The sequence below is a fragment of the Trachypithecus francoisi genome, unplaced genomic scaffold (genome assembly GCF_009764315.1).
Source record: "Trachypithecus francoisi isolate TF-2019V2 unplaced genomic scaffold, Tfra_2.0 Lachesis_group15, whole genome shotgun sequence".
Classification (NCBI taxonomy): Eukaryota; Metazoa; Chordata; class Mammalia; order Primates; family Cercopithecidae; genus Trachypithecus; species Trachypithecus francoisi.
The window spans coordinates 33,278,960-33,305,627 of NW_022681460.1; the positions used below are offsets into that span (position 1 = coordinate 33,278,960).

At 43.8% G+C, this 26,668-nt stretch overlaps 1 protein-coding gene across 3 annotated transcripts in view; it reads left to right on the forward strand.

The window, feature by feature from the left end:
- GJA10 (gap junction protein alpha 10) overlaps positions 1–21,851 on the forward strand; it is a 35,078-nt gene extending 13,227 nt beyond the window's left edge. For all 3 annotated transcript variants that reach the window (XR_004442808.1, XR_004442807.1, XM_033234628.1), the window contains one exon: positions 21,217–21,851. Coding sequence is in view for 1 of the 3 variants with exons in the window: in XM_033234628.1 (XP_033090519.1) it covers positions 21,217–21,255 (39 nt within the window). In the remaining 2 variants the exon portion in view is untranslated. The remainder of the gene's footprint in view (positions 1–21,216) is intronic.
- The last annotated feature ends 4,817 nt before the right edge of the window (positions 21,852–26,668 follow it).

Below are 26,668 nucleotides of genomic sequence, written 5' to 3' on the forward strand. Positions count from 1 at the left end.
TTTGGCAATTATGAATATAGCTGCTATAAACATCCATGTGCAGGTTTTTATATGAATGTAATTTTCAATTAATGTGGGTAAATACCAAAGAGCATAATTGCTGGATCATGTGGCAAGAGTAAGCTTTGTTTCATAAAAAACTGGCAAACTGTCTTCCAAAGTTGCTGTACCATTTTTATTCCCACCAGCAATGAATGAGAGTTCCTGTTGCTTCATACTCTTGCCAGTATTTACTATTGTCATTGTTTTGGATTTTGGCCCTTCTAATAGGTGTGTAGTGGCATCTTGTTTCAAACTCCTGACCTCAAGTGAACCGCCCACCTTGGCCTCCGAAGGTGCTGGGATTACAGGTGTGAGCCACCGCACCCAGCCAGTATCTTGTTTTAATTTGCGATTCCCTAATTACCTATGATGTTGAATATTTTCCTATGCTTACTTTCCATCTATGTCTTCCTTGGTGAGTTATCTTTGCAGGTCTTTTGCCCGTTTTTGAATTGGGTTTTCTGTTTTCTTATTGTTGAGTTTTAAGTATTCTTTGTGTATGTGTGTGTGTGTATATATATAATATATATAAATATTATATTATATATATAATTATTTTTTGAGATGGAGTCTCGCTCTATTGCCTCAGGCTGCAGTGTAATGGCACGATCTCAGCTCACTGCAATCTCTGCCTCCTGGGTTCAAGCAATTTTCCTGCCTTAGCTTCCTGAGTAGCTGGGATTACAGGCACTTGCCACCATGCTGGACTAATGTTTGTATTTTTAGTAGAGTCGGGATTTCACTATGCTGGTCAGTCTGGTCTTAAACTCCAGACCTCAGGCGATTCGCCCGCCTCAAAGTGCTGGCATTACTGGTGTGAGCCACCATGCCTGACTGGTGATATGTTTTTAATTTCACATTTTACTTGCTCATTGCTGGTATATAGGAAAGTCATAGACTTTTGCACATTAACCTTATGTCTTGAAATCCAAGATATAAATACTATAAATACTCCAGGAGTATTTTCTATCAACTTTTTCAGATTATTCTTTTCTTTCTTTTTTTCTTTGAGATGGAGTCTCGGTTTGTCACCCAGGCTAGAGTACAGTGGGGCGATCTCGGCTCACCGCAACCTCTGCCTCCCAGGTTCTAAACGATTCTCCAGCCTCAGCCTCCCGAGTAGCTGGGATTACAGGCATGCACCATCAGGCCCGGTTAATTTTTGTATTTTTAGTGGAGTCGGGGTTTGACCATGTTGGCCAGGCTGGTCTCAAACTCCTGACTTCAGGTGATCCACCAGTCTGAGCCTCCCAAAGTGCTAGGATTACAGGCATGAGTCACCACACCGGGGAAGTTTTTTCAGATTTTTCTATGTAGACAACCGTAATTTCTGGGAACAAAGACAGTCATTTCTTCCTTCCCAATCCATATACCCTTTCTTTATTTTTTTGTCTTGTCTTGTCTGGTCTTAGTGCATTATCTAGGACTTCCAGTAAAATGTTGAAAAGCAGTCATAAGACGGTATATCCTCCTTGTTCCTGATTATAGAGAGAAAGATTCAAGTTTCTTACCAATACATATAATGTCAGCTATAGATTTTTTTGTAGACATTCTTTATCAAGTTGAGCAAGTTCCCCTTTTAGTTTTCTGAGAGTTTTTAATCACAATGGGTGTTGGATTTTGTCAAGTGCTTTTTCTGCATCTACTGATATGGGATGTGATTTTTTTTTGGTAGCCTATTGATGTGATAGATTATATTAATTGATTTTGATTTTTTTCTTTTTTTTTTTGAGACAGAGTTTCACTCTGCCACCCTGGATGGAGTGCAGAGGTGCAATCTTGGCTCACTGCAACCTCTGCCTCCTAGGCTCAAGCAATTCTTGTGCCTCAGCCTCCCAGGTAGCTGGGATTACAGGCATGTGCCACCATGCCTAGCTAATTTTTGATTTTTAGTAGAGATGGGGTTTCACCACGCTGGCCAAGCTGGTCTTGAACTCTTGGCCTCAGGTGATCCACCCGCCTCTGCCTCCCAAAGTGTTGGGATTACAGGCGTGAGCCACCACACCCAGCCTGATTTTGAATGTTGAACCAGCATGGCATACCTGGGATAAATCCCACTTGGCCATGGTGTATAATTCTTTATTTTCATTTTTTTACTTTTTTGGAGACAGGGTCTCACTCTGTTACTCAGGCTGGAGTGCAGTGGCATGATCTCAGGTCACTGCAGCCTCTGTCTCCTGGGCTCAAGTGGTTCTCCCACCTCCATCTCCTGAGTAGCTGTGGCTACAGGCGCACACCATCACACCCAACTAAGTTTTGCATTTTTTGGTTTAGACACAGTTTCACCATGTTGCCCAGGCTGGTCTCCAACTTCTTGGCTCAAACGATCCACCTGCCTCACCCTCTCAAAGTGCTGGGATTACAGATGTGAGCACCATACTTGGCCTATAATTCTTTTTATACATTGTTGGATTTGATTTGATAATTTTTTTGAGAATTTTTACGTTTATATTCATGAGAGATATTGATCTGTAGTTTTCTTTTCTTGCATGTCTTTGGTTTTGGTATTAGGATAATGCTGGTCTCATAGAATGAGTTAGGAAGTACTCTTTCTGCTTCTGTCTTTTGGAAGAGATGGTAGAGAATTCATACAATTTTTTTCATAAGTGTCTGTTAGATTCACCATTGAACACATTTGGGTCTAGTGTTTTGGAAGGTTGATAATTATTGATTTAGTTTCTTTAATAGATATAAACCTATTCATATGGTCTGTTTCTTCTTGTGTGAGTTTTGGCAGATTGTGTCTTTTCTAGGAATTGTACATTCTAGGTTATCAAATCTGTGGGCATAGAGTTGTTCATAATATTCCTTTATTATTCTTTTAATGTTGGTGGGATCTGTACTGATGTTCTCTCTTTCATTTGTGATACTGGTAACTTATTTCTTCTCTCTTTTTTTCTTAGTTAACCTATGTATTAGGCTATTTTTGGATTGCTATAAAGAAATACCTGAGACTGAGTAATTTGTAAAGAAAAGAGGTTTAATTGGCTCAACGTTCTGCAGGTATTATAGGAAGCATGGTGCTGGCATCTGCTTGGTTGCTAGGAAGGCCTCAGGAAGCTTATAATCATGGCGGAAGGGAAGGGGGAGTAGGCATGTCACATGGTGAAAGCAGGAGTGAGGGAGTGAGAGGGGAGTGCCACACACTTTTAAACAACTAGATCTCATGGGAACTCAGAGTGAGAGCTCACTTATTACCAAGGGGATGGCCCAAGCCATTCATGAGGGCTCTGCCCCCGTGATCTAAATACCTCCCACCAGGCCCCACCTCCAATACTGGGGATTACAATTTGGGGAGGGACAAATATGCAAATGATATTAGCCTGGCTAGAGACTTACACATTTAGAGACTTACACATTTTATTGATGTTTTCAAAGAGGTAGATTTTGGTTTTGTTGATGTTCCCTATTAATTTCCTGTTTCAACTTCATTCATCTCTGCTCTAATTTTCATTATTGCTTTGTTTCTGCTTCCATTGGATTTAATTTTTTTTAGTTTCCTAAAAGTAGATAATTGATTTTAGATCTTTCTTCTTTTCTTTTTCTTTTTTTTGAGACAGAGTTTTGCTCTTTTTGCCCAGGCTGAAGTGCAATGGCACGATCTCGGCTTGCTGCAAACTCTGCCTACTGGGTTCAAGTGATTCTTCTGTCTCAGCCTCCCTAATAGCTGGGATTACAGGTGCCCAGCATCATGTCTAGCTAATTTTTGTGTTTTTAGTAGAGACGGTGTTTCACCATGTGGGCCAGGCTGGTCTCGAACTCCTGACCTCAGGTGATAAGCCTGCCTCTGCCTTCCAAAGTGCTGGGATTACAGGCGTGAGCCACTGTGCCCAGCCTAGATCTTTCTTCTTTTCTAATTATACATTCAATGCTATAAATTTCTCCCTAAGCACTGCTTTTGCTGTATCTCACAAATTTTGATAAGTTGTTATCATTTGTGTTTAGTTGAAAATATGTTTTTTTCCAAGATTTCCTCCTTGACATATGTTATTTATAAATGTATAGTTTAATCTCCAAGTATTTTAGAATTTTCCAGCTATCTTTCTTTTTTCTTTTTTTAAGAGACAGAGTCTCTCGCTTTGTCCCCCGGCTGATATGCATTGGCACTATATTAGCTCACTACAGCCTCAAACTTCTGGGCTCAAGTGATCCTCTTACCTCAGTCTCCTCAGTAACTGGGACTATGGTTGTGCACCATCATGCTTGGCTAATTTTTAAATTTTTTTGTAGAACTGGGATGTCACTTTGTAGCCCAGGCTGGTATTGAACTCCTGGCTTAAAGCAACCCTCCAGCCTTGGCCTCCCAAAGTGCCGGGATTATAGGTGTAAACCACGGTACCTGGCCCCAGGTGTTATTAATTTCTAGTTTAACTCCATTGTGATCTGAAAACAGACATTGTATGATTTCTATCTTTAAAATTTTAAAAGAGAAGACCACAACCTAGAATGTGGTCTATCGTGGTAAATGTTCTGTGTGAGCTTGAGAAGAATGTGTATTCTGTTGTTACTAGATGAAGTAGCCAATAGATGTTAATTTTTTTCTTTCCTTTTTTTTTTTTTCTTTTGAGACAGAGTCTCACTCTGTCGCCCAGGCTGGAGTGCAGTGGCACAATCTTGGCTCACTGCAAGTTCTGCCTCTCGGGTTCACGCCGTTCTCCTGCCTCAGCCTCCAGAGTAGCTGGGACTACAGGTGCACGCTGCTGCGCCCTGCTAATTTTTAAAACATTTTTAGTAGAGATGGGGTTTCACCATGTTAGCCAGGATGGTCTCGGTCTCCCGACCTTGTGATCCACCTGCCTTGGCCTCCCAAAGTGCTGCGATTACAGGCGTGAGCCACCGAGCTCGGCCTTAATTTTTTAATAAATTATTTTACATTTTGTAGAGATGGGATCTCACTATGATGACCAAATTGGTCTTGAACTTTTGGCCTCAAGCAATCCTCCCATTAGCCTTAGATGTTAATTATATCCAGCTAATTGATGGTGCTGTTGAGTTCAACTATGTCCTTTTGGCTTTTCTGCCTGCTGGATCTGTCCATTTCTGATAGAATGAAGCTAGGGTCTGCAACTATAATAGTGCATTCATTTATTTCTGCTTGCGGTTCTAGCAGGTTTTGCCTCACATATTCTGGTCTTCTGTTGTTAGGTGCATACACATTAAGGATTGTTTTTTCTCAGAATATTCACCCCTTTATCATTTGCATTGCCCCTCTTTATCCCTGATAACTTTCCTAAAGTCTTCTCTGTCTGAAATTAATATAGCTACTCCTGCCTTCTTTTGATTAGTGTGAGCATGATATATCTTTCTTCATTTCTTTCCTTTTACTTTATCTATACCTTTATATGTAAAGTTGGTTTCTTATAGATAACATATAATGCATCTTGTTTTTATTTTTATTTTTTTAGAGACTGGGTCTCACTCTGTTGCCCGGCTAGAGTGCAGTGGCATGATCATGGCTCACAGCAGTTTTGACCTCCTGGGCTCAAGTGATCCTCCCACCCCAGCCTCTTAAGTACCTAGGACTACAGGTGCACATCACCACGCTCAGCTAATTTTTTTTTTTTTTTTTTTTTGAGACAGAGTCTCACTCTTGTCACCCAGGCTGGAGTGCAATGGCATGATCTTGGCTCAGTGCAACCTCCGCATCCTGGTTCAAGCGATTTTCCTGCCTCAGCCTCCCGAGTAGCTGGGATTACAGGTGCCACCACACCCGGCTAATTTTTGTATTTTTGGTAGAGATGGGGTTTCACCACGTTGGCCAGACTGGTCTCGAACTCCTGACCTCAGGTGATCCGCCCGCCTCTACCTCCCAAAGTGCTGCGATTATAGGCATGAGCCACTGCTTCTGGCACAGCTAATTTTTAAGTTTTTTGTAGAGATGGGTTCTCATTATGTTTCCCAGTCTAGTCTTGAACTCTTGGGCTCAAATGATCCTCTCTCCTTGGCCTTCCCAAAGTGCTGGGATTACATGTGAGAGCCATCATGCCCCATCTGTGTCTTGTTTTTTGATCCACTCTGACAATCTCTGTACTTTGTGTATTTAGATGACTGGCATGAAAAGTGATTATTGATATAATGGCATTAATATTTAGTATATTTATTACTAATTTCCATTTGTTGCCCTTGTTCTTTGCTCCTATTTTTGTCATGCACACCTTTTCTGCCTTTTGTGATTTTAATTGAGCACTCTATATGATTTCCTTTTCTCTCCTGTTTTTTTTTTTTTTTTTTGAGATGGAGTCTTGCTCTCTCACCCAGGCTGGAGTGCAGGTGCAGTGGTGCAATCTCGGCTCACTACAACCTCTGCCTCCCAGTTCAAGGGATTTGCCTGCCTCAGCCTCCCGAGTAACTGGGATTACAGACAATCGCCACCACGCCTGGCTAATTTTTGTATTTTTAGTAGAGATGGGATTTCACCATGTTGGCCAGCCTGGTCTCGAACTCCTGACCTCAGGTGATCCACCTGCCTCAGCCTCCCAAAGTGCTGGCATTACAGGCATAAGCCACTGTGCCAGGCACCATTTTCTCTCCTTTCTCTTTTTTTTTTTTTTTTTTTTTTGAGACAGAGTCTCACTCTGTCCCCCAGGCTGGAGTGCAGTGGCACAATCTCGGCCCACTGCAATCTCTACCTCCTGGGTTCAAGCGATTCTCCTGACTCAGCCTTCTGAGTATCTGGGATTACAGGCACACACCACCAAACCCGGCTAATTTTTGTATTTTTAGTAGAGACGGAGTTTCACCATTTTGGTCAGGTTGGTCTCAAACTCCTGACCTCGTGATCCGACCACCGCAGCCTCCCAAAGTGCTGGGATTACAGGCATGAGCCACTGCGCCCGACCTTTCTCTCCTTTCTTAACATATTATACTTCCTTTAAAACTTTTTTGGTGGTTGTCCTAGAGTTTGCAATATGCATTTACAACTAATCCAAGTTCACTTTCAGATAACACTATGCTACTTTATGGTAGTATAACTACCATTAATAAAAAAAAAAAAAAACCTACTGCCTCCCTCCTGTCTTTATACTATTGCTGTCATTCATTCATGCGTACATAAACATACAAACATATGTATGTGCGTCTGTATGTTATTCTTAAGAATACAAAAGATACAATTTTGTATTTTACTTTCCCTTGTTTCCTATCTAATGTTTTCCCTTTCTTTATGTAGATCTGAGTTTCTAACCTATATCATTTTTTTTCTCTCCGAAGGACTTTTTTTTTAACATTTCTTACAAGGCAGGGCTACTGGCCACACATTCCTTCAATTCTTTTTTTTTTTTTTTTTTTTTTGAGACGGAGTCTCGCTCTGTCGCCCAAGCTGGAGTGCAAGTGGCCGGATCTCAGTTCACTGCAAGCTCGGGGTTTCACCGGTTAGCCAGGATGGTCCTCGATCTCCTGACCCTGTGATCCGCCCGTCTCGGCCTCCAAAGTGCTGGGATTACAGGCTTAAGCCACTGTGCCCGGCCACATTCCTTCAATTCTTTTTTTTTTTTTTTTTTTTTTGTTGAGACGGAGTTTCGCTCTGTCGCCCAGGCTGGAGTGCAGTGGCCGATCTCAGCTCACTGCAAGCTCCGCCTCCCGAGTTTACGCCATTCTCCTGCCTCAGCCTCCGAGTAGCTGGGACTACAGGCGCCCGCCACCTCGCCCGCTAGTTTTCTGTATTTTTTTTAGTAGAGACGGGGTTTCACCGTGTTAGCCAGGGTGGTCTTGATCTCCTGACCTCGTGATCCGCCCGTCTCGGCCTCCCAAAGTGCTGGGATTACAGGCTTGAGCCACCGCGCCCGGCCCATTCCTTCAATTCTTATTTGTCCAAGAAAGTCTTTACTTCTCCTTCACTTTTTGTTTGTTTGTTTTTTGAGCCAGAGTCTCGCTCTGTTGCCTAGGCTGGAATGCAGTGATGTGATCTCGGCTCATTGCAACCTCTACCTCTTGGGTTCAAGCGATACTCCTGCCTCAGCTTCCCAAGTAGCTGGGATCACAGGTGTGTGCCACCATACCTGGCTAATTTTTATATTTTTAATAGAGATGGGGTTTCACCAAGTTGGCCAGGTTGGTTTTGAACTCTTCAAGTGATTCATTCGCCTGCCTTGGCCTTGCAAAGTGCTGGGATTACAGGCCACTGTGCCTGGCCTTCTCCTTCACTTTGAAGGATAATTCTCAGAGTACAGAATACTAGATTGGTGGTGTGGTGTTTTCCTCTCAATGCTTTAACTATTTCATTCTCCTGTCTTCTTGCTTGTATCATTTATGAGAAGTTAAATATAATTCTTATCTTTGCGCCTCTGTAGGGAAAGTGTTTTTTTCTCTCTGTCTTCTTTCAAGATTTTTTTTTTCCTCTTTGATTTTCTGGAGTTTGAATATGATAAGCCTAGAGGTAGTTTTTTTTTTTTGGCATATATCCCATTTGGTGTTTTCTGGACTTCCTGGATGTGTGGTTTGATGTCTGACATCAGATTTGGGAGCTTATTAGTATTACAGCTTCAAATATTTCTTGTCTTTCTTTCTCTGTTTCTTCTCCTTCTGGTTTATATGTATGTTATACCTGTTGTAATTGTCCCACAGTTCTTGGGTATTCTGTTCTATTTTGTTTTTGTTTGTTTTAGTCTTTTTTTTAATCTTTGTTTTTCAGTCTGAAAGTTTCTATTTTTATATCCTCAAGCTCAGAGATTCTTTCCTCAGCCATGTCCAGTCTACTAATGAGCCCATCAAAGGCATTCTTTTTTTTTTTTTTTGAGACGGAGTCTCGCTCTGTTGCCCAGGCTGGAATGCAGTGGCCGGATCTCAGCTCACTGCAAGCTCCGCCTCCCGGGTTCACGCCATTCTCCTGCCTCAGCCTCCCGAGTAGCTGGGACGACAGGCGCCTGCCACCTCGCCCGGCTAGTTTTTTGTATTTTTTAGTAGAGACGGGGTTTCACCGTGTTAGCCAGGATGGTCTCGATCTCCTGACCTCGTGATCCACCCGTCTCGGCCTCCCAAAGTGCTGGGATTACAGGCTTGAGCCACTGCGCCCGGCTAAAGGCATTCTTTATTTCTGTTACAATGTTTTTGATCTCTAGCACTTTTTGTGATTCTTTCTTAGGCTTTTCATCTCCTAACTTACATTATCTACCTGTTCTTATATATTGTCTACTTTTTCCAGTAGAGCCCTTAGCATATTAATCATACTTTTAAATTCCTGGTGTGATAATTCCAACATTTGCGCCCTGTCTGACTCTGATTCTGATGCTCGTTGGGTCTCTTCAAACTGTGTTTTTTCCTTTTAATATGCTTTGTGCTGTTTTGTTGAAACGTGAATATTTTGCAGAGATGAAAAGAATGTGGGGCTGGGTGTGGTGGTTTACACCTGTAATGTCAGCACTTTGGGAGGCCAAGGCAGGTGGATCCCTTGAGCTCAGGAGCTCGAGACCAGCTTGGGCAACATAGCAAAACCCTGTCTCTCTTTCTTTTTTTTCCCCTTGAGACAGGGTCTTACTCTGTCCCCCAGGCTGGAGTGCAGTGACATGAGGTGGCTTACTGCCACCTCAACCTCCCAGGCTTATACAATCCTCCTACCTCAGCCTCCCAAGTAACCAGGACTGTGCCACTGCACTCCAGCCTGGGGGACAGAGTGAGACCCTGTCTCAAGAAAGAGAAAAGAGAAAAAAGACTCTGGTAAATAGGCCTTTAGTGGTGTGGTGGTAAGGTATGCGAGGAGGGGAAACATTCTATATTCCTATGACTGGGTCTCAATCTTTTGCACCCTAGACTTTCTAATTTTGAAGGCAGTGGTTTGTTCAGTAACCTGTCTTCTCTAACACATCTAAGAAGAATTGCTGATTTTTTAGTTTGTTCAGACTTCTACTTGTTGCTAGGGCAGAGTGATTACTTCTAAGCTCCTTACGTGCCAGGCTGGAGCCCTCTTTCTTATTTCATTTTTTTTTTCTTTTTTTTTTTTTTTGAGGCAGAGTCTCACTCTGTCGCCCGGACTGGAGTGCAGTGGCCGGATCTCAGCTCACTGCAAGCTCCGCCTCCCGGGTTTACGCCATTCTCCTGCCTCAGTCTCCCGAGTAGCTGGGACTACAGGTGCCCGCCACCTCGCCCGGCTAGTTTTTGTATTTTTAGTAGAGACGGGGTTTCACTGTGTTAGCCAGGAAGGTCTCGATCTCCTGACCTCGTGATCCGCCTGTCTTGGCCTCCCAAAGTGCTGGGATTACAGGCTTGAGCCACCGCGCCCGGCCTTCATTTTTTTTTTTTTTTTTTTTTTTTGAGGCAGAGTCTCACTCTGTCGCCCGGACTGGAGTGCAGTGGCCGGATCTCAGCTCACTGCAAGCTCCGCCTCCCGGGTTTACGCCATTCTCCTGCCTCAGTCTCCCGAGTAGCTGGACTACAGGTGCCCGCCACCTCGCCCGGCTAGTTTTTGTATTTTTAGTAGAGACGGGGTTTCACTGTGTTAGCCAGGAAGGTCTCGATCTCCTGACCTCGTGATCCGCCTGTCTTGGCCTCCCAAAGTGCTGGGATTACAGGCTTGAGCCACCGCGCCCGGCCTTCATTTTTTTTTTTTCTTTCTTCTTTGTTCTTTATGTTTCTAGGAATTATAAATAATGTCTTTGGCCACAGAGCTTTCCTAATTATGGTCACCTTTCCCAAGCTTTTTATAGAGATGACAGTCCACTTCACTCCCCAAATGATGGAAACACTTGGGAATTGAGGCCACAGCTCTGAACTCCACAGACCAGTGACTGACACATGGTGCTTCTTGTAAACAGAGGGATCTTTCATTAGAAATTAGTGTAAGGGGCTAGGTGCAGTGGTTCATGCCTGTAATCCCAGCACTTTGGGAGGCCAAGCTGGGAGGATGGCTTGAGGTCAGGAATTCAAGCCCAGCCTTGGCAACACAGTGAGATCCTGTCTCTTAAAAAAAAAAAAAAAAAAAAAAAAGAGAGAAAAAAAGAAATTAGTGTAGCAAACAAAGGATGATAATCCTCTACTTTCAATAAATGAACTGTAAACCTCCTGTTTTGTTGTATTAGGTTCGAGATGGCATAATTTCTATGACTCAGCCAGATACATTCTGATTACAGCAGTTGACATTTCAGAGTGAAATGACTCCTGATAGAACCACAGTTGTTTGGCCGCTTATGCTGTTACTTACAGAGAATTGTCTTGTGAAAGGAATTCATTGTGTTTTAGAAGGTCAGAAAGCTGTCTGATAGAGTCATGATTTTCTTTCCTTTTCTTTCCTCCCTCCCTCCCTCCTTTTTCTCTCTTTCTTTTTCTTTCTTCCCTTCCCTTCCCTTCCTTCTTTCCTTCCTTCCTTCCCTCCCTCTCTCCCATCTTCTTTCCTTCCTTCCTTCCCTCCCTCTCTCCCATCTTCTTTCCTTCCTTCTTTCTTCCTTTTTTGTAAAGCTCCCAGGGATTCTAATTTGCAGCCAGCGTTCAGAACTGTGGCTGTAGAGGAAGGAGATTTTGGCATTAGGAAGAAAGTTGCCCTGTGAACTCTTCCAATCTTTTGGGATGTTAGGGAGATGAAGAATGTACTGAGAAGACTTGCTCCTAGAAAAATAGAGAAACACTTTCCCCTTCTTAATACCATATAATCTGTAGTAACTACCCTACAGTTTTAAAAAAGAAACTTGCTTCCTTAATATTTATTTTGTGCAAATAAGTGTTTAAATTGTAAAAATTCAGGCAACACAGAAATATATAGGCCCAAAAGAGAAATTTTCTGTTTTATTTTTGTCTTCTAACCACCCCCAAATCTGTTCTTTCTTAATTAATTAATTAATTTTTTGTTTTTGTTTTTTTGAGACAGGGTCTTGCCCTGTCGCCCAGGCTGCGGGGCAGTGGCATGATCATGGCTCACTGTAGCTTTGAACTCCTGGACTCGGGTAATCCACCCACCTCGACCTCCCAGAGTGCTGGTATTACAGGTGTGAGCCTGGCCCGTGAAGTGTTTTTTGAATGCTTACTAGGTACCAGGCACTGGATGCTGGGTGCTGGGATGTAACAGGCTCACAGGACAACACAGTCCCTTTTCTCACAGTAGAGAAAAATAAACAAATATTTAAAGCAACTTCACATAGTTTTAGGTGCTAGGAGAAAACAACACAGTGATGTGGACAAAGGGACCCTGGGAAGTAGATTGTATTACTTTAGATGAGATTGTCAGAGGTGGGCCTTTGAAAAGGTGCTGAAATCCTGGGTAGATGGGGCCTCTCAGGCAGAGGGACTGGTAAGTGCAAAGGTCCTTGGCTCTCTGGAGCTACAGAAGGAGAGCACTGTTGTGACCATGACCAGGAAGAGGAGGGGTAGGGATGAGGTTGGAATGGGCAGGGGCCTGATGTGTAGGCCTTTGAGACCATGAATAGAAATTTGAGTTAGATGGCACAGGGATTGGCATGGGCTGATACATATGTTAAAAAAAAATCACTGTTTTTGGAGAATCAATTGTAGGGGTAAGAGTAGAATTAGGGAGATCAGGTAGGAGACTGTGCAGTGGTTCAGTGAGCTATGAGGGTGGCTCAGACAAGGGGTACCACTCTTACTGATTTGGACGAACAACAGTTTTTAAAAGAATTATTGTCTTTCAAATTAAAGTAATACATGCTAATTTAAAGAAATTCAAACAATATAAAATATTGTAGAGTAAAATGTGAACCTGACCATGGGAAAGTTCATCTCCTCTTGTTCTCATCTGGACTCAACCCCTATTTTTTTCCCCCAAGGCAACCTCTGTCCTCTGTGAACACCATAGGGTGTGTCACTGGTACCTTCCTCAGTGCCTTCATAATCAGTCCTTGGGGACAAATATATGTCCACGCACATTTATTGTTAATGTTATTTTATTTTATGTATTTTATTTAAAGACAGAATCTTACTCTGTCGCCCAGGCTGGAGTACAGTGGCCCAGTTGCGGCTCACTGCAACCTCCACCTCCTGGTTTCAAGTGATTCTCCTGCCTTAGGCTCCTGAGTAGCTGGGATTACAGGCACCTGCCACCATGCCTGGCTAATTTTTGTATTTTTAGTAGAGATGGGCTTTCACTGTGTTGTCCAGGCTGGTCTCGAACTCCTGGCCTCAAGTGATTTGGCCTCCTAAAGTTCTGGGATTACAGGCGTGAGCCACTGTGCCTGACATGTTTTTTATTTTTATTAAAAAATATTTTTAATTGATACGTAATATTTTACATATTCATGGGGTACATGTGATATTTTGTTGCATCATAGAATGTATAACGATCATTTCAGGGTATTGGGGTATCCATCACCTTGAATAGTTATCGTTTCTATGTGTTGGGAATATTTCAGTTTCTCTCTTTTAGCTACTTGGAATTATATAATACATTGTATAGTCACCCTGCTCTGCTATCAGACATTAGAACTTTCTGTCTAACTGTATGTGTGTACCTGTTGACCAACCTGTCTTCACCCCGCTCCCACCCACATACCCTTTCCAGCCTCTGGTGTCTGTCATTCCACTCTCTACCTCAATGACGTCGTTTATAGCTCTTACATGAGTGAGAACATGTGATATTTGCCTTTCTGTGCCTGTCTTATTTCACTTAACATAATGACCTCCAGTTCCACCCGTGTTTCTGCAAATGACATGATTTTATTTATTTTTTTGGTCAGATAGTATTCCCTTGTGTACATATACCACATTTTATTTATTCATTTGTCAGTTGATGGACAGGACACTTGGGTTGATTTCATGTTGTGAATAGTGCTGTGATAAACATGGGAGTGCAGGTATCCTTTTGATTTCCTTTAGATAACTATCCAGTAGTGGGACTGCTGGATCATATGGTAGTTTTGCTTTAAGGTTTTTGAGAAACCTCCATACTGTTTTCCATAGCGCCCGTACTGATTTACAATCCTGCCAACAGTCTATAAAAATTCCCTTTTGGGCCGGGCGCGGTGGCTCAAGCCTGTAATCCCAGCACTTTGGGAGGCCGAGACGGGCGGATCACGAGGTCAGGAGATCGAGACCATCCTGGCTAATACGGTGAAACCCTGTCTCTACTTAAAAATACAAAAAACTAGCCGGGCGACGAGGCGGGCGCCTGTAGTCCCAGCTACTCGGGAGGCTGAGGCAGGAGAATGGCGTAAACCCGGGAGGCGGAGCTTGCAGTGAGCTGAGATCCGGCCACTGCACTCCAGCCTGGGTGGCAGAGCAAGACTCCGTCTCAAAAAAAAAAAAAAAAAAAAAAAAAATTCCCTTTTGTCCACATCCTCACCAGCATCTATGTGTTTGTTTTCTCTCTTTTTAGTAATAGCCATTCTGATTGGGGTAAGATGATATCTCATTGTGGTTTTGATTTGCATGTCACTGATCATGATTAGTGATGGGTTTTTGTTTTTGTTTTTGTTTTTTTTTTGCTTTTAGAGAGAGTCTTGCTTTGTCATCCAGACTGTGGTGATGTGATAATACCTCACTGTAAACTCGAATTCCTGGGCTCAAGCAAACTTTCCATCTCAGCCTTCTGAGTAGCTGAGATTACAGGGTTGTGCCACAATGCTGTTATTATTTAAACTATTATTAGTTTAAAATAATAAACTAATTTTATTAATTTATTGTAGAGATGGAGTCTTGCTATATTGACCAGATTGGTCTTGAACTGGTCTCAGGTGATCCTCTTACCTCAGTCCCCTAAAGTACTAGGATTACAGTAGTCTGCATGGCCCACTGCTCTGATGCTTATTATGTCTTTCCTTCTACTAATTTTGGGTTTCATTTGCCCTTGCTTTTCCAGTTCCTTGAAGTGCATCATTAGGTTATTTAAAACCTTTCTACTTTTTAATGTAAGCGTTTATTGCTATAAACTTCCCTCTTAGCACTGCTTTTGTTGAATCCCAAAGGTTTTGGTATGCTGTGTTTCAATTTTCATTTGTTTCAAAAACTTTTAAATTTTCTCCTTAATTTCTTCCTTGACCCTTTGGTCATTCAGGAGCATTTTGTTTAATTTGCATGTATTTATATAGTTTCCAAAGTTCCTCTTGTTATTATTAAATACTTTCTATTTTATTCCATTGTGGTCTGAGAAGATACTAGATATTTGAAGAATTTGTTGAGACTTATTTTGTGTTCTAAAATATGATTTATCCTAGAAAATATTCCCTGTGCTGATAAGAAAAATGTGCATTCTGTAGCTGGTGGATGAAATGTCTGTTATGTAAATGTCTGTTAGGTCTATTTGGTCTAAAGTTAAGCTTAAATCCAATGTTTCTTTATTAATTTTCTGTCTAGATTATTTGTCTAATACTGAGAGTGGGGTGTTGAATTCTCCAACTATTACTGTATTTCAGTCTATCTATCTCTCCTTTAAAATCTAGTAATATTTGATTTATGTACCTGGGTGCTCCTGTGTTGGATGCATATATATTTAGAATTGTTATATGCTCTTGCAGTTGATTCCTTTATCATTATATAATGACCTTCTTTGTCTCTTTTTACTGTTTTCACTTAAAGTCTATTTTATCAGCCATAAACATAGCTACTCCTGCTTACTTTTGGTTTCCATTTACATGGAATATCTTTTTCCATCCCTCTACTTTCAGTCTATGTGTATCATCTCAACTGTGACATGAGTTTCTTTTAGGCAGCATATAGTTGGGTCATGTTTTTAAAATACATTCAGCCACTCTGTATCTTTTAAGTAGAAAGTTTAACACTCAAGGTTATGTGTGAGGGCTTATTCTTGTCATTTTATTAATTAAGTTCTGGTTGTTTTATATATCCTTTGCTCCTTATTGTTTATCATTGTGGTTTGGCAGTATTCTGTAGTGGTAACATTTGAGTCTTTTATCTTCCTTGTTTGTGTGCTTGCTTGACCAGTAGTATTTATATTTTCATGATTTTCATATTATTCTTTCACTTTTTGGTATAGGACTATCTTAAGTGGTTCTATAGGGAAAGTCTAGTAATGAATTCTCTCAGCTTTTCCTTGTCCAGGAGACTTTATTCCTCCTTCATTTATGAACAATAACTTTGCTGGGTATAGTATCTCTGCTTGACTTTTTGTTTTGTTTTTATTTTTTTTGAGACAAGGTCTGACTCTGTCACCCAGGCTGGAGTGCAGTGGTGCCATCTCGGCTCACTGCAACTTTTGCCTTGCTGGGCTCAAGCCATCCTCCCATCTCAGCCTCCTGAGTAGCTGGGACTACAGGCATCTGCCACCAGGCCTGGCTGATTTTTGCATTTATTTGTAGAGATGGGGTCTCCCAATGTTGCCCAGGCTGGTCTTAAACTTGTCAACTCAAGTAGTCCACCCACCTTGGCCTCCCAAAGTACTTGGACTACAGGTGCAAGCCACCGCACTTGGCCTGCTGGCAGTTTTTTAATTTCAGCACTTTGACTATATCATCCTGTTCTCTCCTTGCCTGTAAAGTTTCTGCTGAGAACTCTGCCATTAGTCTGATGGGGTTCCTTTATGAGTGCTAGACACTTTTCTGTTGCTGTTTTTAGAATTCTCTCTTTGCCTTTGACTTTTGACAGTTTGACTATAGTGTGCCATGGAGGACACCTTCTTGAATCGTATCTATTTGGGGATCTCTGGGCTTCCTGAATCTGGATGTCTAAATCTCTTGCTAGACTTGGGAAGTTTTCACGTATTATTTTGTTAAATAGGTTTTCTAATGTTTTCCTTACCCCTTCACCTTCTGGGGACATTGAAAATTTGAACATTTGGTCACTTTATTGGTGTCCTATATATCACATGGACTTTGCTCATTTTTTAAAATCATTTTGTCTTTATTTTTGTCTGACTGGGTTATTTCAAAAGACTTGCCTTCGAATTCTAAGTTTCTTTCTTCTGCTTGATCTAGTCTGTTGTTGAAGCTTTTGAATGTATTTGGTATTTCATTCAATGAGTTCTTCAGTTCAAGAATTTTTGTTTGGTTGTTTTTTATGATGTCTATATCTTTAGTAAACTTCTCATTTGTATCTTGCATTCTTTTTCTGATTTCTTTTACTGGTTTTCAGTATTCTCTTATATTTCACTGAGCTTCTTAATGTCAATATTTTGAAGTCTTTTTCTGAGATTTCATAAATTTCTTTTTGATTGGGATTTGTTACTGGAGAATTATTATGTTCCTTTGGAGGTGTTATATTTGTTTGCTTTTTCATGTTTTTTGTGTCCTTACATTGGTATCTGTGCGTCTGTTGTAAAAGTTGCTTTTTCTAGTTTTTGAATTTGCTTTCATGGGGAGACTTTTTCCTGAAGATGTATCTGTGGTTGTTTGGGTAGGGCACTTTGATTCTTGGTGCATGCACTGGAGTAGTCTCTGTATGATTTCTTCAGCTGTAAACAGTATCAGTGTTGCCTGTGATTTTCTTGGTGGCTCATGGTGTGATTATTAGTGGAGGCTATGTTGAAGTTTGGCTGAGGGCTAGGCCAGTAGGTGGGCCAGTCTTTAGGCCCCAGTGTTGACAGCAGTGGGCTGGGCATGCGTGTTCTTGCACCCCAGCGTTGCTTATGCTGGCACAGGTATTAGTGTGTCCAATCAGGCCAATTCTTGGGCCTCCAGGTGGCTTGCTTGGGTGGCAGGAATAGCAGCAATGGGCTAGGTGGGTGGGCAGGTTCTTGAGCCCCTTAGCAGCAGGCCTGGTGTGGATGATGGCAATTGTAGTGGTGGGATAACTCTTAGGGATCCAGGTGGTATGCACTGGTGTTGGTGGTGGCTGCAATGGTCTGGGAAGGCCAGTCCCTAGGCCTGCAGGTGATATATGTGGGTGGGTGCTGCTGTAGTGGCAGTGGGAGATTGGGTGGGCCTGACCAGAGACTATGGGAGGAATGCTTAGGTGTCAGTGATGGTGGACCGGGCTGGGCAACTCCCACACCCTGAGATGGAATACTCAGGTACTGGGCTGAGGGTTAGAGCTGGGCTGGGTAGACCTGCCCTCAGGCTCTCTGGTGATGTGTACAGGTGCTGGCTATGATAGACAGGGGTGGGGTGATCCCCAGGCTGCCAGTGCAATGCTTAGGTAGGGACAGCTGCAACTGCACTGTGGCCCTGCTGCTGGGGAGGCCAGGATTACTTTCAGTGAGAGCAGCTAGGGCACAGCAGCAGTTCACAGTGCTGCCATTGCAGGCAGTGGAATGTGTCCTCAGGGCATGTGAAAATGCCTGGTTGCCTCTCTGCTGGGGGTGCAGTTGGGTGGTTGTTGTCAGTGGCTCCTGCCTAGCCCCAGTGTGGAGGTGGCTGGGCCCTTAAAATGGTGCCATGCTGCTGCTGCTTAGGGCTTGGGAGTGTGTGGGACACAGCATGACCTCCCTCTCTGGAGCGGTGCTGCCGTTCAGTTTCCAGGCAGCTCCCTACCTTAGTCAGGGCCCTTGAGGGTTGAAGGTTGAGGGACTCTCCTACAGCTAAGAGTCTGTGGTGGGAATGTAGATTGCTGGGGGTCTCTCACTTACCCTTTCCCCACTTTACCGGACCTCTCCAGGCTCCCAGCCAATCCCAGATGAGCAGGCCGTCTTGCTTCCCTCTCCTTCCTTGCTTTTGGTGTTTCCCACTCCTCTGTGGAATTCCAGTGCTCTCGTTTAGATGATCTGTTTGAAGTGTGATGATCTACTTGCTATTTTGGTTCCTTTTTATGGAAGAGGCGAATACCATATGCATGTAGTCAGCCTTCTTGAAGCCCCCCAGTCTATTGTTTGTTTTTTAAAATATAAACGTGACCATACTCTGGAAATGTCTCTGCAGTTTGCTCTTGCTCACTTAATGATCTATGTCAGGCATCTTTGTCAGTTCCTATAGAGCTGCCTTGGTGTTTTTCTCAGCTCATACTTTTCCGTGGTATGATGAACCATATATATCTGATGGCCATTTTAAGCTGTTTCTTTTTTTCCTGCTACAAACAATGTTGTATTTGATGTTTCCTGCATGTATCTTTGATAGGTACCAAGAAGTGGAGCTGTTGGTTTCAATGGACATGCACATTTTGTGTGTGTGTGTGTTTTGTGTGTGCGTGTATTTTTGAGACAGAGTCTTACTCTGTCACCCAGGCTGGAGTGCAATGGCACGATCTTGGCTCAGTGCAACCTCTGCCTCCTGTGTTGAAGCGATTCTTCTGCCTCAGCCTACTGAGTAGCTGGGATTACAGGTGTGCACCACCATACCTGCCGATTTTTGTATTTTTAGTAGAGATGGGGTTTCTTCATGTTGGCCAGGCTGGTCTCAAACTCCTGACCTCAAGTGATCCCCTCACCTTGGCCTCCCAAAGTGCTTGGATTACAGGCATGAGCCATTGTGCCCAGCTCATTTTGGTTTTTTTTTTTTAGAGGCATGGTCTTGCTCTGTTGCCCAATTTGGAGTACAGTGGTGCAATCATAGCTCACTGTAGTCTCGATTTCCTGGGCTCAAGCTGTCCTCCCACCTTGGTCTCCCAAAGCACTGGGAATACAGGCATGAGTCACGAGACCTGGCTACATTTCGTTTTGATAGATGCTGCCAATTTTTGCACAGGAAGCGCTATTCCAACTAACCTCTCACCAGCATAGCACCCATTTCCTCATACTCTTGCCAACAGCAGACATTATCTTACCCCCTTCCCCATGTGATGAACTAAAAATATTTCTCTTTGTTTTAATTTACATTTCTGTGATTACTACTCAGGTCGTTCATGTGTTAATTGGCTATCTGTATTTCTACCATGAATTGTCATTGTTTATTTTTCTGTTGGGATATTTGTTGTTCTTCTGATTTCTAGGAGTTCTTGTATGGTATTATATTAACCTCTTGTCTATACAGGCATTGAAAGAGTCTTTTCCCAATCTGCTTGTCTTTTTTCCCTGTTTATGACATCTTTACACTTTTAGTTTTATATTTAGTATGAAAAATCTCTTTGCCTTCAAGTTTCTTTGTCTCATTTGGGAAGGTATTTTTCAACTCAACATTATTATTTATATTACTTTAATTTTTTTAGACACAGGATCTCACTCAGTCCCCCAGGCTGGAGTGCAGTGGCCTCATTCACTGCAGCCTTGGACTCCAGGGCTCAAATGATCCCCTTGCCTTGGCCTTCCAAAGTTCTGGGATTACAGGCATGAGACACTGTGCCCAGCCTGACTCAACATCATTAACAAGGATTATGAGGTGGATATTTGGAGGGTGGATTGTTATAATTTATTGAACCTTTTGGCTGAGTTTTACACCATTTAACAATTACCAAAGAATGTGAAGAAGATGAAGAAGGACACCACTTTATTGAGGGCTAGATCATCATCTGGACACGCTGTGGACTTCCTCTTTGTAGCCACGTGCTAATTTCCATTTTACAGATAAGGAAATAGGTGACTTGTGGCCAGGCATGATGGCTCACGTCTGTAATCCCTGCACTTTGGGAGGCAGAAGCGGGCGGATCACGATGTCAAGAGATCAAGACCATCCTGGCCAACATGGTGAAACCCCATCTCTACTAAAAATACAAAAATTAGCTGGACGTGGTGGTGTGTGCCTGTAGTCCCAGCTACTCGGGAGGTCGAGGCAGGAGAATCTCTTGAACCCAAGAGGCGGAGGTTGCAGTGAGCCGAGATCACGCCACTATACTCCAGCCTAGCGACCGAGCGAGACGGTCTCAAAAAAAAAAAAAAAAAGAAAGAAAGAAATGACTTGTCCTAAGTCACACAGTCCTTGGGACATAGCAGGGGATAAATTAATATTTATTGGATGAGCAAGTGAGCTGGAATTGGACCCTCAGCCTGTCTGACTCAACCCAAACTCCTGTTCCTACACCCATGGCTGCCCCTTGCTCTCCCGGCACGTGGCCTCCTGAGTTTAACATATTTTTAACATCAGAGATTGATTGTTCTAAAATAGACAATTTTTTATTTGAATTAGTTTTCCCTTTCCATATGATCTAAAGTCAAAAAATCTGGCTAATTGTAAGGGGATTAAGATGGAGCTTAGGAACAAATTGAATTTTTAGTTTTAGGCCTACATTTTTGCACAAAACAACAAAAACCACAATAGGAGGAGGAGGCAGCAGGAAGGATCCAGAATTTTCACTGTAATGCTATTGGGCACCGCCTCTTACACGCGTGTTCACCTGTGGGGAAACACAGGGACAGCTGCCGTCTGCAGCAGCTCTTTGATCCCCAGGATTTTTGACTTATATAGAATCCAAGGTGGGTGGGTAGGGCATGACTCTTATAAGACCTTTGAGTCTGTTTTGTTTTTGGTTTCCTATCTCTTTCAGAACATGCTTCTAGAACTTTCATCTATTATGAAAAAATAATGCATCAGGAGCAGCTGGTACCTGCAGGAGGAGAGTTGTGCCTTTGTCAGCTCAAACTGCAGGAAGCGCTTTGGGACCCACGCCCTCTGCAGACACCCACCAGGCGAAGGGCCCTGTTCAGGGTGCTCCCAGCCTGGGCTCACTTCCACAGGAGACCCTTCCCTTTTGGGAGCTGGGGACAGATTCTCACCCTGCCTGGGCACACTGCTTGAGAGAGGTCTGATGCTCGGGCAGGGAGGAGCTGTACACCGTCAGAGGAGATCTAGGGACAAGAGCGGCTCTGCTGGAGGAGGAGGATTGGTATATGTCTCCTCTTCCCCAGTCCCAGCACAGCCTGCTGGGATATTTTGCAAGAGAGTTCCCCAGCTCGGTAGTGGCAGTAACAGTAGCAGTTGGCCCCTTAAACGTGGGTCCAGAGCAGGCCTGGAGCTTTGTGCTCAGCCTGAGGTCAGATGTGCTTCCTGTCTATAAAGAAGAGGTTGACAAGAAACTTTTCAGGCTTTTCCTCTCACCAGTTCATTTCTTGGGGATGAATCAGTTGGATTTTTAATTCACCGATGGCATGGAAATAAAATACGGATTAAAACACTGGCAAACATTCGCATGCTTTTTTTGTATCCTTCTGGGATCATTCATGGGTAGTGGTGATGCCATGATTGTGCCCCCCAGGAGCTTCCTGGGAGTGGTAGAAGCCAGCACCTCTTCCTCACCCTGCCTGCCCTCCCAGGGGTCCTGAGCCATCCAGGAGAGTGTGTGCCCTGTGATGTGCACTGACTAGCCAACCCATGAGGCTGCTCGGCGGGTTGCTGCTTGGCTCATCTTGGCTCACTGCAACCTCCACCTCCTGGGTTCAAGCCATTCTCCTGCTTCAGCCTCCCAACTAGCTGGGACTACAGGTGCCCATGACCAGGCCCAGCTAATTTTTGTATTTTAATATTTTTAGCTTCGTGTTAGTGAGGCTGGTCTTGAATTCCTGACCTCAGGTGCTCCCAAAGTGCTGGGATTACAGGTGTGAGCCACCGTGCCCAGCCCTGAGTTTTTAGAGCCATAAAGGTGGACTCAATTCCCATGGAAAGAGCCTTTTAGCTCCCCCATCCTCCACCCCACAGCCAGAGTAGCCCCCAACCCTGGCCACGCACCTGGTAATAAAGGCTTCAGGTTATAAGGAGAATCAATTTGGTTGAAAGCCATAAGGCTTGGCATCATCTATGTCCTGTGAGATAACAGCCACAGGAAATTCAGGCACTGGCCCCTGCCTCTGACCTCATTTCCTGCCTCTCACTTGTAACCCAGCTGTGGCAGCTGTCCCGCTCCTGCCTGCTGTTGCCCACCCAGGAGTGTGCTGCTGGACAGTGTCCACCTATCCTGTGGCTGCCTTTTGGGGACTCATTATTTTCATGGAGGCAGTTTCACCATATCTTCTCAGTCACCCATTCACTCACCATGCCTTTCTTTGTGGCAGCCTTGTAATTATAGTAACGGTGGGGGGTAGATGATAGGGTGTTTTTTTTTTTTTTTTGAGACAGGTCTCACTCTGTTGCCCAGGCTGGAGTGCAGTGGCGTGATCTTGGCTCACTGCAACCACCACCTGCCGGGTTCAAGCGATCCTCCCACCTCAGCCTTCCCACTAGGTGGTACTATAGAGATGCACCACCACTCCCAGCTAATTTAAAAAAAAAAAATTTTTTTTGTAGAAATACTATATTCCACGTGCTCACATTATCTATACCTTGTACAACTTGTCAAGTTATTGTTCATTTTCATCTTATAGATCTGACAAGGCTCAAAGAGATTAACTTTCTCCACAGTTAAAGATCACACAAGCTGAAGTGCCTGCTGGAATTCAAATCCATATCCAGCTGCTCCGAGGCCCGCAGTCCTTTCAGAAATCCTTGCTCTCCTTTCTGTAAGTCAGCAGCCCCTGGGCAATGATTTGTTTGTACATCTCTCTGCCCAACTAGCCTGTGAAAGCTGTAGCATGTAACACAGTGTTGGTTGAATGAATATGTATTTATGTATAAACGCCAAAGGCAATACCTTACCCATTGCTTCCAATTTTCCAGTCTTTATTTCTTATTCACTTTCTGTCATGTTGTGTCAATAGGTTTGTCAATAGGTTTCAGAGGCCTCTATGGCAACTTTTTTTGTAATTTCAATTTCTTTCACTCTGAAAAGTCTTTACAGAGTTGTCAACACAGCACATATGGAGGTTTTAAAAAACAAGTTTGAGGCTGGGTGTGTGGCTCATGCCTGTAATCCCAGAACTTTGGGAGGCCAAGGTGCGGGGGATCATGAGGTCAAGAGATCGAGACCATCCTGGCCAACATGGTGAAACCCTGTCTCTGCTAAAAATGCAAAAATTAGCTGGGCGTGGTGGCGTGCACCTGTAGTCCCAGCTACTTGGGAGGCTGAGGCAGGAGAATTGCTTGAACCTGGGAGGTGGAAGTTGCAGTGAGCCAAGGTCGTGCCACTGCACTCCAGCCTGGTGACAGAGCATGTCTCAAAACACAACAACAACAAAAAAAATCAAGTTTGAGCTGGGCCTGGTGGCCTGCCCATAGTCCCAGTTACTCAGGAGTCTGAGGCGAGAAGATTCTTGCGGCCAGGAGTTCACAGCTGTGGCACACTATGATCATGCCTGTGAATGGCCATAGAACGCCAGCCTTGTCTCTAAAAAGAACAAAAAACAAAGTCTGAAGGGCCCAGTGTAAAATGTAATGTTTCCAGTGACTGCTAGCGTGTCTCGGAAGGTTTCCGTTCACTGCTTCAGGATGAAGGGCACTGTCTCAGGGATGCACTTGTCTTCAAGAAGAAAGAGTAAGAACTAGCCATGGAGAATCAGCAATGCCTCTTTGTGGCTAAGCAGGCCAGTGGCAGGTGTGTGTCAGGATCTGCAGGAACCAGGGACGGGTGTGGAGACAGGAGATGTCATGCTCTTGAGTGAAATGAAAGACACTTGTGTAATGGGATGTGTGGCTTTCTCCACCTCTCTAGGCCTTGATTTTTTGACACCAGGAAGTATTGTGTTCATTTGTATCAGGAAGACATAGGTGCTCAGTGAGGAGAATTGGAAACCCATTTTTGCTCATGGCAACTTCACCAGCTGGTGTTAAACATTAGGTATAATCTTGCTAATGCATCCCAAGTGGTGGGGCAGAGTTGGGTGAGGTGGTGGGTTGGAGAAGAGGGAAAGATTCTAAAATGATTTCAAAGAACAGCTCAGTTATTTCCAAATACATATAACAAAACTGCTGGCAGGGCCTGGTGTAGAGGCAACCTGTCCTCACTGTGCCCCAGAGGCAGATACAAATTTCCCGTAAGAAGCACGTGTAAAGTAGGAAAGAGAATGGCTGCTGTCCACCTGGGGCTGGACAGTGCTTAAAAGCTCTTTTGTAGCTGCGATTCCCAACCTTTTTGGCACCAGGGACTGGTATCGTGGAAGACAATTTTTCTACGGACCAGAGGTAGCGGGGGTTGGGGGATGTTTTCGGGATGAAACTGTTCCACCTCCGCTCATCAGGCATTAGCGTCTCATAAGGAGCTGCAACCCAGATCCCACACATGCACCGTTCCCAGTAGGGTTTGCGCTCCTATGGGAAGCTAATGCCACCGCTGATGGCAGGAGGCGGAGCTCAGGCAGTAATGTTCACTCTCCAGCTGCTCACCTCCTGCTGTGAGGCATGTTCCTAACAGGTCATGGACCAGAACCAGTCTGCGACCCAGGGGTCGGGGACACCTGTTTTGCAGGACACAACAGCTGGTGAGGTTTATTTTGCTTCAATGCATGACCGTTATTTGCATCACAAGAGCAAATGTCAGGGTTGAAGGTGCAAAGGACCATCAGTTCTAAATTACCAGGTTTTCCCACAGAAAATTCTGGGACTCTGACCCACCTGTTTTTCTCAGAGTGGATTAACTTCCCATCTTCAGGGATAGTTAAGTCACCTCTAGTACCGACAATGTTACGACTATGATGTTGTCAGAGCAGCACACATTTGCAAAACCCATGACCTGCTGTCAGGAAGCCTTCCTTGACTCCATAGGTGCCCATGGAGACTCGCCCGAGGGAGCAGAACTTGGCAGTTTTTTTTTTTTTTTTTTTTTTTTTTTTGAGCCAGAGTCTGGCTCTGTCGCCCAGGCTGGAGTGCAGTGGCCGGATCTCAGCTCACTGCAAGCTCCGCCTCCCGGGTTTACGCCATTCTCCTGCCTCAGCCTCCGGAGTAGCTGGGACTACAGGCGCCTGCCACCTCGCCCGGCTAGTTTTTTGTATTTTTTTAGTAGAGACGGGGTTTCACCGTGTTAGCCAGGATGGTCTCTATCTCCTGACCTCGTGATCCGCCCGTCTCGGCCTCCCAAAGTGCTGGGATTACAGGCTTGACCCACCGCGCCCGGCCCTTGGCAGCTTTTAATTTCAGTTTTCCCATCTGGCGGTCAGGTGCACTTCTTGAAGCATGGATCTCGGCAGCACAGCCCTGCCCTGCCCAGACACCATGTGCATGCACTCGTTACAGCCTCGCTGACAGCTCAGACCGTCCCTGCTCTGCTCTAGTGACTTTCTCTCACCTCTGAGTCCAGTGTTTGCTCATGGTCACTTGACCTGCCCACCATTTGGTATCTTGTTTTCTCTTTACGTCAAAACCTAAGACACAACTATCAAATACACTTTGAGAATACACCTTTTAAACTGTACAGTCATGCGTGGCATAACCATGTTTTGGTCAATGATGGAACAAATATATGACAGTGGTTCCGTAAGATCGTAAACCCTATTTTTACCGCACCTTTTCTATGTTAAGATACACAAACACTTACCCTGGTGTTACAATTGCCTACCATATCCAGTACAGTTACATGCTGCACCAGTTCGCAGCCTAGGAGCATATAGTCTAGGTGTGTCATAGGCTTTCCCATCTGGGCCGGTGCTCACAATATGAAATTGTGTAAGGATGCATTTCTCAGAACGTACCCCCTCACTAACCGATGTGTGACTGTGTGGATTCCTCAACCACAATTCTACACATCTTCCCTTGCAACTCATTGCATCTTGGTGTTGGTTTAATGTTCTTTCTCATTTACTTTCATTTAGTTTTTAAAAAATTAAGCCTTTTTTTTGGATATAATTGCAGATTTACATGCAGTTGCAAGAAATGATACCCGTCACCCAGTTTTCTCCCGTGGTAACATCCTGCATGGTGATAGCACAATCTCAAAACCGAGAAATTGGGCTTAAAGCCTTTTATCTACTCTCACAGGCACTAGGGATTTTTAAAATTCAGAGTTTAGGAATCACATTAGTATTATCAAATGTTAAAGATTCCTAATCACATTAATCAGGTAGCAACTAAGGGGCCAAGTCAGAGGAAGACAAACGGCCTCTAGGAAAAAAGATTTCCTGAGGTTTCTCACTCTGTAA